The sequence below is a fragment of the Chionomys nivalis genome, chromosome 1, assembly GCF_950005125.1.
Source record: "Chionomys nivalis chromosome 1, mChiNiv1.1, whole genome shotgun sequence".
Lineage (NCBI taxonomy): Eukaryota > Metazoa > Chordata > Mammalia > Rodentia > Cricetidae > Chionomys > Chionomys nivalis.
In genome coordinates this window covers 9259116-9271672 of record NC_080086.1, presented here as the reverse complement: position 1 = coordinate 9271672, position 12557 = coordinate 9259116, and the positions used below count along the sequence as shown (strand labels likewise).

At 39.1% G+C, this 12557-nt stretch overlaps 1 protein-coding gene across 2 annotated transcripts in view; it reads left to right on the top strand.

Moving 5' to 3' along the window:
• The window catches only part of LOC130879860 (solute carrier organic anion transporter family member 1C1-like), a 31635-nt gene extending 22734 nt beyond the window's left edge, over positions 1-8901 (top strand). The window contains exons 9-12 of one of the 2 annotated variants that reach the window (XM_057778698.1): positions 1926-2110; positions 3188-3252; positions 6077-6194; positions 8077-8901. In XM_057778698.1, coding sequence (XP_057634681.1) covers positions 1926-2110; positions 3188-3252; positions 6077-6194; positions 8077-8299 — 591 coding nt within the window. In that variant the 3' untranslated portion in view covers positions 8300-8901. The remainder of the gene's footprint in view (positions 1-1925; positions 2111-3187; positions 3253-6076; positions 6195-8076) is intronic. The other variant, XM_057778703.1, reaches the window with a different exon arrangement.
• Positions 8902-12557: the final 3656 nt, after the last annotated feature.

The following is a 12557-nucleotide window of genomic DNA, read 5'->3' as shown; positions in this document are numbered from 1 at the left end:
GACACGAATTTCTGAAAACGTTATCTTTACAACCTTTCAAAGCCCTTACCTCCATGTTTCATAGCACGGGAGCTCAATATTCCAATAAGTAAACTGAGATGAGCATTCAGTGCATAGCGGAAAGTAGTTGTGAAGGACACCCTCTTTAATCACACCTTGGCATTTCAGGTCTAACACTGCCTTTCGTAAAAACTGAAAACACATATATATTTAAATATACTTGTTGGCTAGTTATGAATGCTTTGCCCAACACATCTGAGGGCATGCCAGATGATAGTGAGGCACAGGAACAAATAACAATAAAACAAAATCAGGAATAGAACTAAAAACATTTAACCAGAGTCATATATATGTATATATCCTGGAGATATATATGTATATATATATATGAGACTATATATGTATGCATGTATATACCTACAGATATATATGAATTTTTCCAACTTTATTTCATTCATTATTTGCAAATTCACTCTTCAGCGATGAAAATGACAACTTGTTGTCTCAGTTAGTATTTCCACGGCTATGATAAAATACCCTGACTTGGAAAAGAAAGAGTTTATTTCACTTATGCTTCCGCATCGCGGTCCATCATCTGAGGAAGCCAGGGCAGGAACCTAGAAGCAGGAACTGAAACAGAGGCTCTAAATAATGACCACTTACTGACCTGCTCCCTGTGGCCTGCTCATCCTTCTTTCTCATACCATACAGAACCCCCTGAATAGGCATGGCACCCACGACAGTGGACTGGGACCTCCCACATCAATCACTAAATACAAAAACGCTCTACAGACTTGCCTACAGCCCAAACTTATGAAGGCAGTTTCTCAGTTATAGTTTTTTTTTTTCAGATAACTAGAGCTTCTGTCAAGGATTAAGACTCTTTTAATATCAAATAGATAATAAATGCCAAGAGATTCTCAATTCATAAATAAACTGCACAGAAATAACCCATGAGTGATAAAAATTACTTCTTTATGTTCAAGATTTAGTTGACTTTTATGCATAAAGATTATTTTCCCTAAAAGACAATGTAAATTCTTCCATACCTTCTAATTCTGCCCATTTATTCAATGTTTTTATTTTCTTAAGTACTGAAAATGAGGTCAGTTTTAGGCTCTGGATGTGTAGTAGTGACAAGGTAGGGTGTCCTCCTTTCATAGAGGCAGTATTCTAATAGAGATGTCATTTAAAATTAAGTGCATTTACTGGTGACAGGGACTGAGTTAGGATACAAGGGCAGGCAGACGGGCTGTGGTTTAAAAGGGGAGGTCATGGAGTTCTCTCATGAAATCTCTAAGTGTCAAAAAGAAGCAGAACAGGCTTTCCTGGACAGGGAGAAGCAGTACCATGGACATGAGTAAATTTTCTGTGTTTAAGCTTTGTCTATATGGCGGGGGTGGGGATTCTAGGATAAAACATGCCTGTAAAATTGCCCTGTTGGAGCCATTGTGTAACCAAAATAGAGGACAATCAGGCAGATTGTTGATCAAAGAGATCAGGGTGAGATCTGGGAGCTACATGATAGAGAATGTATAATTCACTACAATGATTTGGGATCCTTACAAATGTTTAATGAATACTAATTTCGGGTTGAAGTCAGTGAGAGAATTTGAACGTTCACTTGGTTGCTATGTGGAAAGCAGATTGGCGAGAGAGGAAGAAGTTGAGCACAAAGTTGACCATGATAATGATCAAAGCATGAAATAGTAGTGATACTCATGTGTAGACTGTAGCTCGTGATTTAAACAATGAAATACTCTATTAGAGTTCACCTTAATATATGTTAATATAGCAAAAAATTATGCCCCCATCGCTCATGTAAGACATGTATATTTTACTCAGAGTATTTTAAAAATAAATTGGTAACTTCTGATTTTATTAAATACACCTCAATAATTGGACTTCTCTCTACTGTGTTGCAGATGTTTTCTAACTGCACTTGTGTGGGACTTGCAGCCCCTACGTCAGGAAACTGGTCAGGCATGATGGGCAGGTGTCAGAAAGATAACGAATGTCCCCAAATGTTTCTGTATTTCCTTGTGATTTCAGTCATCACGTCATATACCTTATCTCTAGGTGGCATACCTGGGTATATATTACTCCTGAGGTGAGTACTGAGTCTCCTTGCTACAATTTCACTATCAAATGTAGTATATATTCTTCTCCATGGTCATGATTCTTGATAGCTTGTTGAAATAATTTCCCTGGTCCCTGATTCCACTGTCAGATGAATCCACTTTAGGATTTTATATAAAAATGTAGCTGAATAGAGTTTCCTTATTTCAGCGTGTTTGCAAACCCTTGATCTAGAGCAATGTTAAAACCTATATCATTGAAGGTTTGCGGTAAACACCATGTGGGGCTTCTAATGTTGGAGGCAGTATTCATAACACAGATAAAATGTACCTTCCATTAAATATGCTTTCATCAAATGTATGCAATAAACAACTAGAGATATGTTTAATAACACAGTGTTTTAAATTGATCGTTTTGATCTATAGGCTATAATATTTTACATATTCTTGCTAAGACTGGAATTTTCCAAGGTAAGTATTACTTTTTTTTTTTTTATCAGATGAGGATTCTTATCCATGAATATTATGTGAATGACTTAAAACAATTTAGGACCCTAAAATATGCACTCTTTTGCATCTTTTAATTAGAATATATGTTTTAAAGAATGATTTAATAGAAATTAAGCACTGATTTCTGGTATAAATCATATATTTAAAAATGGGGGAATTTTAAATTTTATGTCACTCTTTAAATGAAATTAATATAATTAAAGAATAATAAATAATTATTAGATAACCATGAACAGATTAAAGATTGTATGAAAAGCTGTGTGTGTGTGCACATGTACATGTTTGCATCTGTATAGGACACATCTGTGTGGGTGTGCACTCATGAGCAGGCCCAGATTGATGTTGGCAATCTCATCAAGTGCTCTTCCAGTGTTCTTCTGCCTTATTCACTGAGGCAGCATCTCTCAGGCAGAACTTATGTCCGTGTTGCTAGCTCTGATGATTGCCTGTCTCTGCTTTTGAGGCAGAAAGAACAGGCCCACTCATTTATGTGGGTTCTGAGTGTCTGAACTTCTGGTTTCACAGTTGTATGGCAAGTGCTTCAACTATTGAGAAGTCTCTCAGGCTGTATTTTCTAACTGGTGCTTTTCCTATTTTAGGTGCATTCAACCACATCTTAAGTCTTTTGCTCTGGGAATCTACACCTTAGCAGTGAGAGTTCTTGGTAAGTATAATAAAATGGGATCATTTTTTTTCTTCTCTTTCTAAAATAGTGTGTGTGTGTGTGTGTGTGTGTGTGTGTGTGGTTTATTGTCAGAGGCCCCAGAAGTGTCATGGATGGCAAAGAAATAGTCTGTGAAAGGTAAAGAATGAAGCTCAGATCAGCATCACTTTAGCAGCCTCTGGGTCAAAACTTCCCGAGTCTGATCTTGTGGTTTATTTTACTTACACAGTAAAACTTGGGAGTGGGGAAACTGCCACAGTTACCACAACAAAAGCTTTAGTGATGACTACATGAAACTCCCTTGCAAATGAGTAAAGCACCTGTGACCTTTTTATAAGAATGAGTTCTGTTGGCTGATAAACAGCACTCAGGGTAAGGGCCTAAGGAGAAGGGATTGGTAATAAGCATAAGAATAGATTCTATTGATGGAGGACCAAAGTACTTAGGCCTTCTTTCGTAAGGAAGGTTTCCATTCACTGATAGACAAAACTCAGGATTGAGATCTAAACAATGCTCAGGATTTGGGGGCATTCAGGAAGGCTGGCTTCATAGAATAGTAAAAAGATTACCAGGAAATCATTTGCATTTACCTAATTGTTTTTTGTAAACAGTCAATGAAATATTTCAGGTGAGAACTATGTACGTGACATTGTGTGTCATTTTGCCCTTTCTGTTGTAAAGACCTGACTTCAGTGTATACTATCACTGAATAATGTTCTCTTTGTAAATATGAGGGCCCTAACCCTCATCCCTCATGAGAGATTTGTTGATAAAAAGTGACCTGTGAGATGATGTCATTATTCCACTTTTGGCATATGTTTTGCCTGAAGCTGATATGACTATAAATGATTCTAAATTAAATCAATTATATTACAACTATTCATAAAACTTCAATAGATCTTAAGCAGGCTGTATTTCAAAAATAATTCCTGTTTATTATCAAAAGGCTGTTTTTCTTGATGGTATCATAAATGCTTTAGGATGAGTGTAGTAAGAGCACACTATTTTGTGTAACTATATGCTGTGGTTTGAATATGAAATAATATGCTCCCCAGGTTTCATTTGTTTGAGTGTCCACCAGATTCCAAGCTGGTGTCACCATTTGGAAGGTTGAGGTATCTTTAGGAGGTGAGACCTAGCTGGAGGAGGAAATCTCTGATAGGGCTGGGGTGAGGCTTGAGGTCTGTAACTTGGCAACTTCTAACTGTAGTTTTCCATGCTTCCTGCTCTAGCCATTTACCAAGCATGCCCCTGCTGCATGGGCCAAGCATTTTGGCATGCTTTCCCTACCATGGTTTATTCAAATACCTTGAACTCTATGCTTAAAATAAACCCTTCCTTTGTTAGCTGTAAAAATGTTGGAGACTCATAAACAACAACAGCAATGGTGCAAAACGGATGGCCAACTTTTTGCAATACATAAAAAGAAATGAAGCTGTAAACGCCTTTTAATCCTGTCATTATGCTTTTGTTAAAACTTGATTGTGAGAATTTACCTTTTCTTCATAGGATTGTGCCCTCACTAATCAGTTACTGAGAAATGATGAGCATTGTAGCATGAATAAGAAAGGAACTGCCTGTGCCTGCATAGTTTGGATCTAGCATAAAACACAATTAAACAAACAAGCTGTTCTGAGAACATTAAGGGTTGGTGAAAGGGACTGAGCTGTGTGCTAGTGAGCAGAATTAATACATTTTAGGCCATTGGAATGGCCCTTTCCGAAGGGAATTATTTGAACTGAGATACAACGGGTATATGAGCATTAAAAAGAGGGAGGTAGGGAGGCAGAGAGGTAGGGTGGTGGTGCAAATCTTTAATCCCAGCACTTGAGAGGCAGAGGTAGGAAGATCTCTGTGATTTGGAGGCCAGCATGGTCTACAGAATGAGTCTATGACAGGTTCCAAAGGTACACAGAGAAACTCTGTCACAAAAAAAAAGAAAGAAAGAAAAAAAAAGAAAAGAAAAGTAAATTTAAATTTATTTCAGACAAAGAAAGCTTCTCAGGGTATTAGGCAAGAGGACAGAGCATTTTGAACACTGAAAGACATTCAGTAGTCACGCCTTTAATCTCAGCACTCAGGAGGCAGAAGAAATCTCTATAAATTTTAAAACAGCCTGGACTATGAGATCTAGTTCCAGGACAGCTAGGGCTGTTAACAGAGAAACCCCATTTCGAAACAACAAACAAACAAACAAACACCAAACCAAAAAAGACAAGAAAGAGATTCAATAAATCTAAGATCCAAAATATAGTGTTTGGTCTTGGAACAAATACCTTGCGAAATTATCTGTGTAGTTACTTGCATAGTAAATAGGTTATAAAGAACCCTTAGCTATTGCTTTTATTTGGGGTAGAGTTTCTGGGAATTGAACCTAGGGCTCTAAAGTATGCTAGGCAAATTCTCTGCCAGTGAACTGTACACATATCCTTGCTAAGCTTTACCTTGGAGCAGTAGAGAGGAGAGTATACGAGATGTGCCAGGATTTGGGATGTATTAAAAGTGAGAGAAGGGCTCAAAGATGCCATCCAAGCTCACAGCCCTGGCCACTTGGTGATTCAGTTGAAAGAGAAGTTCACATTGATGAGTATTTACATTGAGTGTGGTGTGCCAGGAGCTGTACACCTGGATTTAAGCTAGCGAGAGTTTTTGTATGAGTCCGGTGCTTGTGACCAAGCACTGAGCCATAAAGAGGTCTCTCAAAGAGGTCTCAGTGAGTAACTAGCTTTTTGTCTCCCAAACAGTGATTCCTGGGCTCAAGGTAAGTAGTTCTGGGTTACCATTCATGACAAAACTTAGATGCAATTATTTGTATTTCTTACAGCAGGAATCCCAGCTCCTGTATATTTTGGTGTTTTGATTGACACTTCATGCCTCAAATGGGGGTTTAAGAAATGTGGAAGCCAAGGATCCTGCAGATTGTATGATTCTCAAGCTTTCAGGTACAATGTCAATCCAGTCCCAGATTCCGGTGCTACTGCATTACATCCTATGCAACATCCTTGACATGTAGAATTTCTTATGTGGTTTCCATGTTTCTAAGATGAATCAAAAAAAAAAAAAACAAAAAAACAAACTGGGAACTGTTTCATGTACCAATTCTGTTATTTGCTATTTGACTTAAAAAATATGTATTTCCCAGTGTTAATACTGAATTTCATTTAAATGTCATCATTATTTTGTACTTAATTTTTAAGTTATCATATGAAGTAATAGGATTCATGAATTTATATAATTATGATGCTTTCACACATATGTATCATTATACTTTGTTCTAATTTATCCCCTTTCCAAGTAATTATTTTTTTAATATGATGAAAATGAGTCAGGTAAAATGCCTCACCCCTGCAATCCCAAAATTTAGGGGGCTAATAGAAGAGAACTAATGCTCACTTGAGGTCGACGTGGGCTGTATATGTCCTAAGCTAACCTGAAGCTACAGAGTAAGCATCCCTCACACACACACACACACACACACACACACACGTACACCACACACATACACACATGCATACCATACACACCACACACACCACACACACATACACACACACCACACTCAGACAACACACAAACACACACACATGTGCATGTATTCACATGAGAACACAATATGACAAATGATGGAAATTTCTAGAATACAGTAACATTTTTGAAAGTTTGTGTACACTAATAGCAAGACATTCCCTGATACTCAGATGCATTTAAATGTAGGTCACATTCTGGGTTTAATTCTATTCTTTTTTAAACTGAGCCAAACTGTACCATTTACGTCAGTGCTAATCCCCTGGGCAAGATCAGGATTTGGCTCTCAATCCGTCCGGCTCTTATTGCCAAGCTGATGTTCAATTATTCCAGTACTTGAAATGCATAAAAGTAAAAGGCTTCCTCTGTGTGGGTGAGTGTGTCTGGGGTGGAGAGTGTGGTTTTCTCACTACGGTATCATTCAGTTCTGTTCATCAGACCTTTATTCTCCTTATTGCTGAAAGCCATACTCCAATGGCTTAAGAGCAGGGACTTCCTTTTCTTCAAAGGCTTACAAGCCAAACACTTTGTTTCAGAGAAATAAAGCTGAGTCTCCAGCATCTAAGTTGAATGTGAATAAGACGGGTTTTATAGGCTTTGATGGTATGTGTGAAGGGTTTTTGGTTCATGACCAGGGCCGGTTCAGGGGGGTATGATTTGGCATATGCTCTCATTTTCTGTGGCTAAATATTCACTGCAATGTGCCAGTTGTGTGATGCAGGGACTGTGAGACTGTTAGAATATTTACCAAATGACCAGGACAGAGCTTGAAGCCTGTCCGTCTATGTTCTTCTGGTATTAAAAGGCTTCTCAGGGAATAGAGTAAACTGAACATTACATTAATTTGCAGGCGGTTCTGCTCCATTATCAATTATGACCCCATCTTCCAATTGCTTGCTGTAGCTTTTCTTTGGAATGTGTGGGAGGAATGTTTGACACAGGATCACCACAAGACTCAATCAAACCTAGAAACTTTGGAAAGTGGAAGAGACACTTTTAAAATTATACTTAAGACAGCAATAGCCTAACTGGAACAGCCCTGAGAAAGCAGGAAGATGGCTACCTAACTTCAGGGAATCCTCACATAAGAATGTATATCATTTTCAGTAGCTAATGAACAATGCTAAGAGATATGGCAGTGAGCTGCTGGTGGTTCACCAGTGTTCACAGTCACGGGTCTATGCTAGTAAATCTGTATCCTTCGCGAGAGCCATCACCACACTGTTAGAAGCTTCAATTATGTTTTATTTCAAGCTGAGTAGCTGCAACAATTATAACTGAGATTCTTTCCTCTTTTAGACACATATACCTGGGACTAACCACCCTCCTTGGTATGGTGTCCATTTTCCTAAGCATGGCTGTGCTTTTTATTTTAAAGAAAAAGTACGTTTCAAAACACAGCTGCTCCATAGCCACAAGAGGCAAAGCAGTGGCATCTTCAAGCTTCAGGACGGAAGCACGTGCTGCAAGGGATCGTGGGCAACAGCCCAAGTACTGGCCCGGCAAGGAGACGCGACTTTAGGAAAATCACAGAAAACAAACAAACACTGAGGTCATTTTATCCAATACATGAATGTTCTGCAAACAAATAAAATTATAAACAAAAGGGCTTCCCCATGTAACATCTTTCTCCTTTTAAAAGTGTGTCTGCTTTTCTTTTGTTTTTTACTCTAAGCTATAGATGGTAGACCTCAATAAATATCACTAAACATAGAGATGAAAAAATGACTTTAAAACCTTTAACTTATTTATAAATTCCTTTTAATTATTTTTTCATTTGTGCTTCATCTGTGTGGTGTCCGTTGATATGTAAGATGTATTCCTGGGGGGGGGGTCTCTCATGTCAGATTATGATATGTTCTCATTAAACTGAGTCACTTGTCCAGAATACACTTTGAGTCGTTCCTAAGGAGAGCCATTGGTTCTAGATTCTTCTTGAAATGCAGCAGTTGATACAGAAAAGGTTCGTGACAGAGTGGCCTTGAAAGGCTATTTTAAGTTATTAGTTTCCCTCACTAATCATTTACATCTGTTCATTGTGACATTAGAAGCATCCATGGTCATATTGTTGTTACTGTCACTGTGCTTTGTTGTCTGTGCATTCAATGAATTAAAATATTTGAAAACAAATGCTGCCCATATTTCTGTCTAGACAGTCAAATCTCTACTTTATACACAAGGTGTATTCATAAATATATTTAAAAGTTAAGTTTGGGGGTGTGGGTACCTGGAAGGACTGGGGAAGTGAGGTGATCAGAGTGTATTATGTGAAATTCCCAAATAATCAATAAAAATACTATGTTGGAAAAATATAATATCACAGATACTACAAAATGCTTATATATCTGCGGTACTAGTTTATCTAAGGTATATAATGTTTATGTATACTATACATGTACTATATAGTTTGTCTGTACTTCATATATAAAGTAGGGATTTAGACTCTCCAAAGGCTCATTTTCCCTCTGTTGAGGTTGTAGCCTCTAGATGCCATTTGTTTGTCCTGGTTAGTCTTTTGCCACCTTGATACAAGCTAGTGTCATTTGGGAAGGGAGACTCTCAATTGAGGAAATTTCCCCCATAATACTGGCCTATAGGCAAGTCTGACAAGTGTTTTCCTGATTACTGATTGATTGACCTCCTGGGCTGGTGGTCCTGCATTAAATAGGAAAGCAGGCTGAACAAGCCATGAGGAACAATTTGGTAAACAGCACCCCTCCATGGCCTCTACTTCAGTTCTTGCCTCCGGGTTCCTACTTTGAGCTCCCACCGTGAATTCCTTCAGTGATGAGAGGTATAAGGTAAAATAAACACTTTCCTCCACAAGAAAGTTAAGTTTCTGGAAACCATTAATGACTGTGGTTGTTATTCCTAGAAAGTAAATGGATTAAGTGGTATTAAGGCTGGGTGTGGTGTCTTAGATGTTTAGTGGCCACTTACCAGACAAGTAAGAAAGATTCCACCAGGTAACTCTCTGGTACTCTTCACTGGAAACCTTCAGTTCAGACCCCTCCTCTTACCTGGCATTTTGACACTCCCCTCTGGCATTTTGACACTACCCTGACTGCACTTTAATCTTCAATCCATTACCACCATTTTTCTGCCTCTATCACCAGTTTAAACATAGTTCTGATCCCTCTAAGGAAAGCAGAGATAAACCAGAGAACCCCGTATAGAGGCATTATACCCAGAAGTCAATAGTCTTCAGTAAGTCCTGGGAAGTCCAAAGACCAGGGGAATATCTGTGTGAGTTAGACAGTACAGTTCCTTGGATGCAAAGGGCAGGACACTTACATACCAAAGGAATTTTCAAAGCTGCATAAGGAATCCATCACCATGATACATCAGTCATACTAAAACCTGATTCATCTACACAACACTAATGATACTAAAATCTCCATTTAGGAAAGGGTATGGCAAAGCTGAGAGAGGTTACATAAATTGTTCATCAGTGGAGAAGCACAGTCAAAATAAAATTCAGGTCTACATGAAATCAACTTTCCACCATATACGCCTAACCCAAAATTGTCTAGGACAGATGCCCCAGTCATTTGTAAGGTCTCAGAATTGCTTTATTTTATGTATTTTCATTGATTCAGTCCTCATCTATGCCTGTATATTCCAATATCATAAGATAATCAGCACACAGTGAATTTCATTAGTATATTGTTTTTTTTGTTTTGTTTTGTTTTCCCCAAGTACTACATCTTGTGTTCAGAATAGTAGACTTTCAATAGATAGACCCAAAACATGCTACGTAAACTTAAGCCCCGTGATCAGGAAGGGCTTTAGAGACTTATCCTTTAAATACAATTCTTTATAAGAAAAAATCTTAAGCTTGCTTGATTTGTTGGGTCAAAGGCATGCTATGGGAACCATGTGGGGGTGAGAGGACAGTTTAGGGGAGATAATTCTCTCTTTACAACATGTGGGTCCCAGAATGAAACTTGGGTCATCAGGCTTGGCAGCAAGCACTGTTACCCACTGAACCATCCCACTGGCTTCTGACACACAACTTGAAGTAACCTTTAGACAAAAAGGAAACATGAACAGGACACACCCAAGAAACCCGTGTGTTTGAGTAGAAGTCTGGCAGGAAGGCACCAGTTAAATGCATGTTTGCTTTACTCACACAGCAAAAGAATCTAATCGTCCAAGTATGGCTCTTGACTGCCTTTCATAGTCTCTTTACGTATCAGTTCTGAAAAAAAGAATGGGAAAAGATGTAACGACTGAGAATGAGGAAGACATATGTCCTTTATTTTTTTTTTTTTACTTATTTATTTATTTTTATTCTTTTTTAATTAAAATTTCCACCTGCTCCCCATTTCCCATTTCCCTCCCCTCCTCCCAAATATTGCCCTCCCCCCACTTCCCTCCCCCTATCCCCACTCCTCTTCTCCTCCCCCCACTCCATTCCCCCTCCCTCTCGATACTGAAGAGCAGTCCAAATTCCCTGCCCTGCGGGAAGACCAAGGTCCTTCTATCTACGTCCAGAAAGGTGAGCGTCCAAACAGGCTAAGCTCCCACAAAGCCAGTTCATGTATTAGGATCGAAACCTAGTGCCATTGTCCTTGGCTTCTCATCAGTCTTCATTGACCGCCATGCTCAGAGAGTCCGGAATCAACCCATGCTTATTCAGTCCCAGACCAGCTGGCCTTGGTGGGCTCCCAATAAATCAGTTCCACTGTCACAGTGGGTGGGTGCATCCCTCGTGGTCCTGATTTTTTGGTCATGTTCTCCCTCCTTCTGCTCCTCATTTGGACCTTAAGAGCTCAGACCGTTGCTCCAAATTGAGACTCTACCTCGATCCATCGCCAGATGAAGGTTCTAAGGTGATATGCAAGATATTCATCAGTATAGGATAGGGTCATTTCAGGTTCCCTCTCCTTAGTTGCCCAAGGTACCAGCTGGGGACATATTCCTGGACACCTGCGAACCCCTCAAGAGTCAAGTCTCTTGCCAACCCTAAGATGGCTCCCTTAGATAGGATATATACTTCGCTGCTCCCGTATCCATCCTTCCTATATCCCAACCATCCCAATCCTCCGAGCTCCTCCCATCCTCCCCTTCTCATATTTCTCATCCCATTTCCCCTTTGCCCCATGCCACCTCACCCGCAAGTTCCCAGTTTTTGCCCTGGAATCTTGTCTACTTCCCCCTCTCCATGCGGATGACTATATGATTTTCTTTGGGTTCACTTTCTTATTTAGCTTCTATAGGATCACACATTATATGCTTAATGTCTTTTATTTTATGGCTAGAAACCGATTATGAGTGAGTACATCCCATGTTCCTCTTTTTGAGTCTGGGATACCTCACTCAGGATAGTGTTTTCTATTTCCATCCATTTGCACGCAAAATTCGAGAAGTCATTGTTTTTTACTGCTGAGTAGTACTCTAATATGTATATATTCCACACTTTCTTCATCCATTCCTCCATTGAAGGGCATCTAGGTTGTTTCCAGGTTTTGGCTATTACAAACAATGCTGCTATGAACATAGTTGAACAGATACTTTTGTCATTTGATGTGGCATCTCTTGGGTATATTCCCAATAGTGGTATTACTGGATCTTGGGGTAGGTTGATCCCAAATTTCCTGAGAAATCGCCACACTGATTTCCAAAGTGGTTGCACAAGTTTGCATTCCCACCAGCAATGAATGAGTGTGCCTCTTTCTCCACAACCTCTCCAGCAAAGGCTATCATTGGTGTTCTTGATTTTAGCCATTCTGACAGGTGTAAGATGGTATCTCTAAGTTGTTTTAATTTGCATTTCC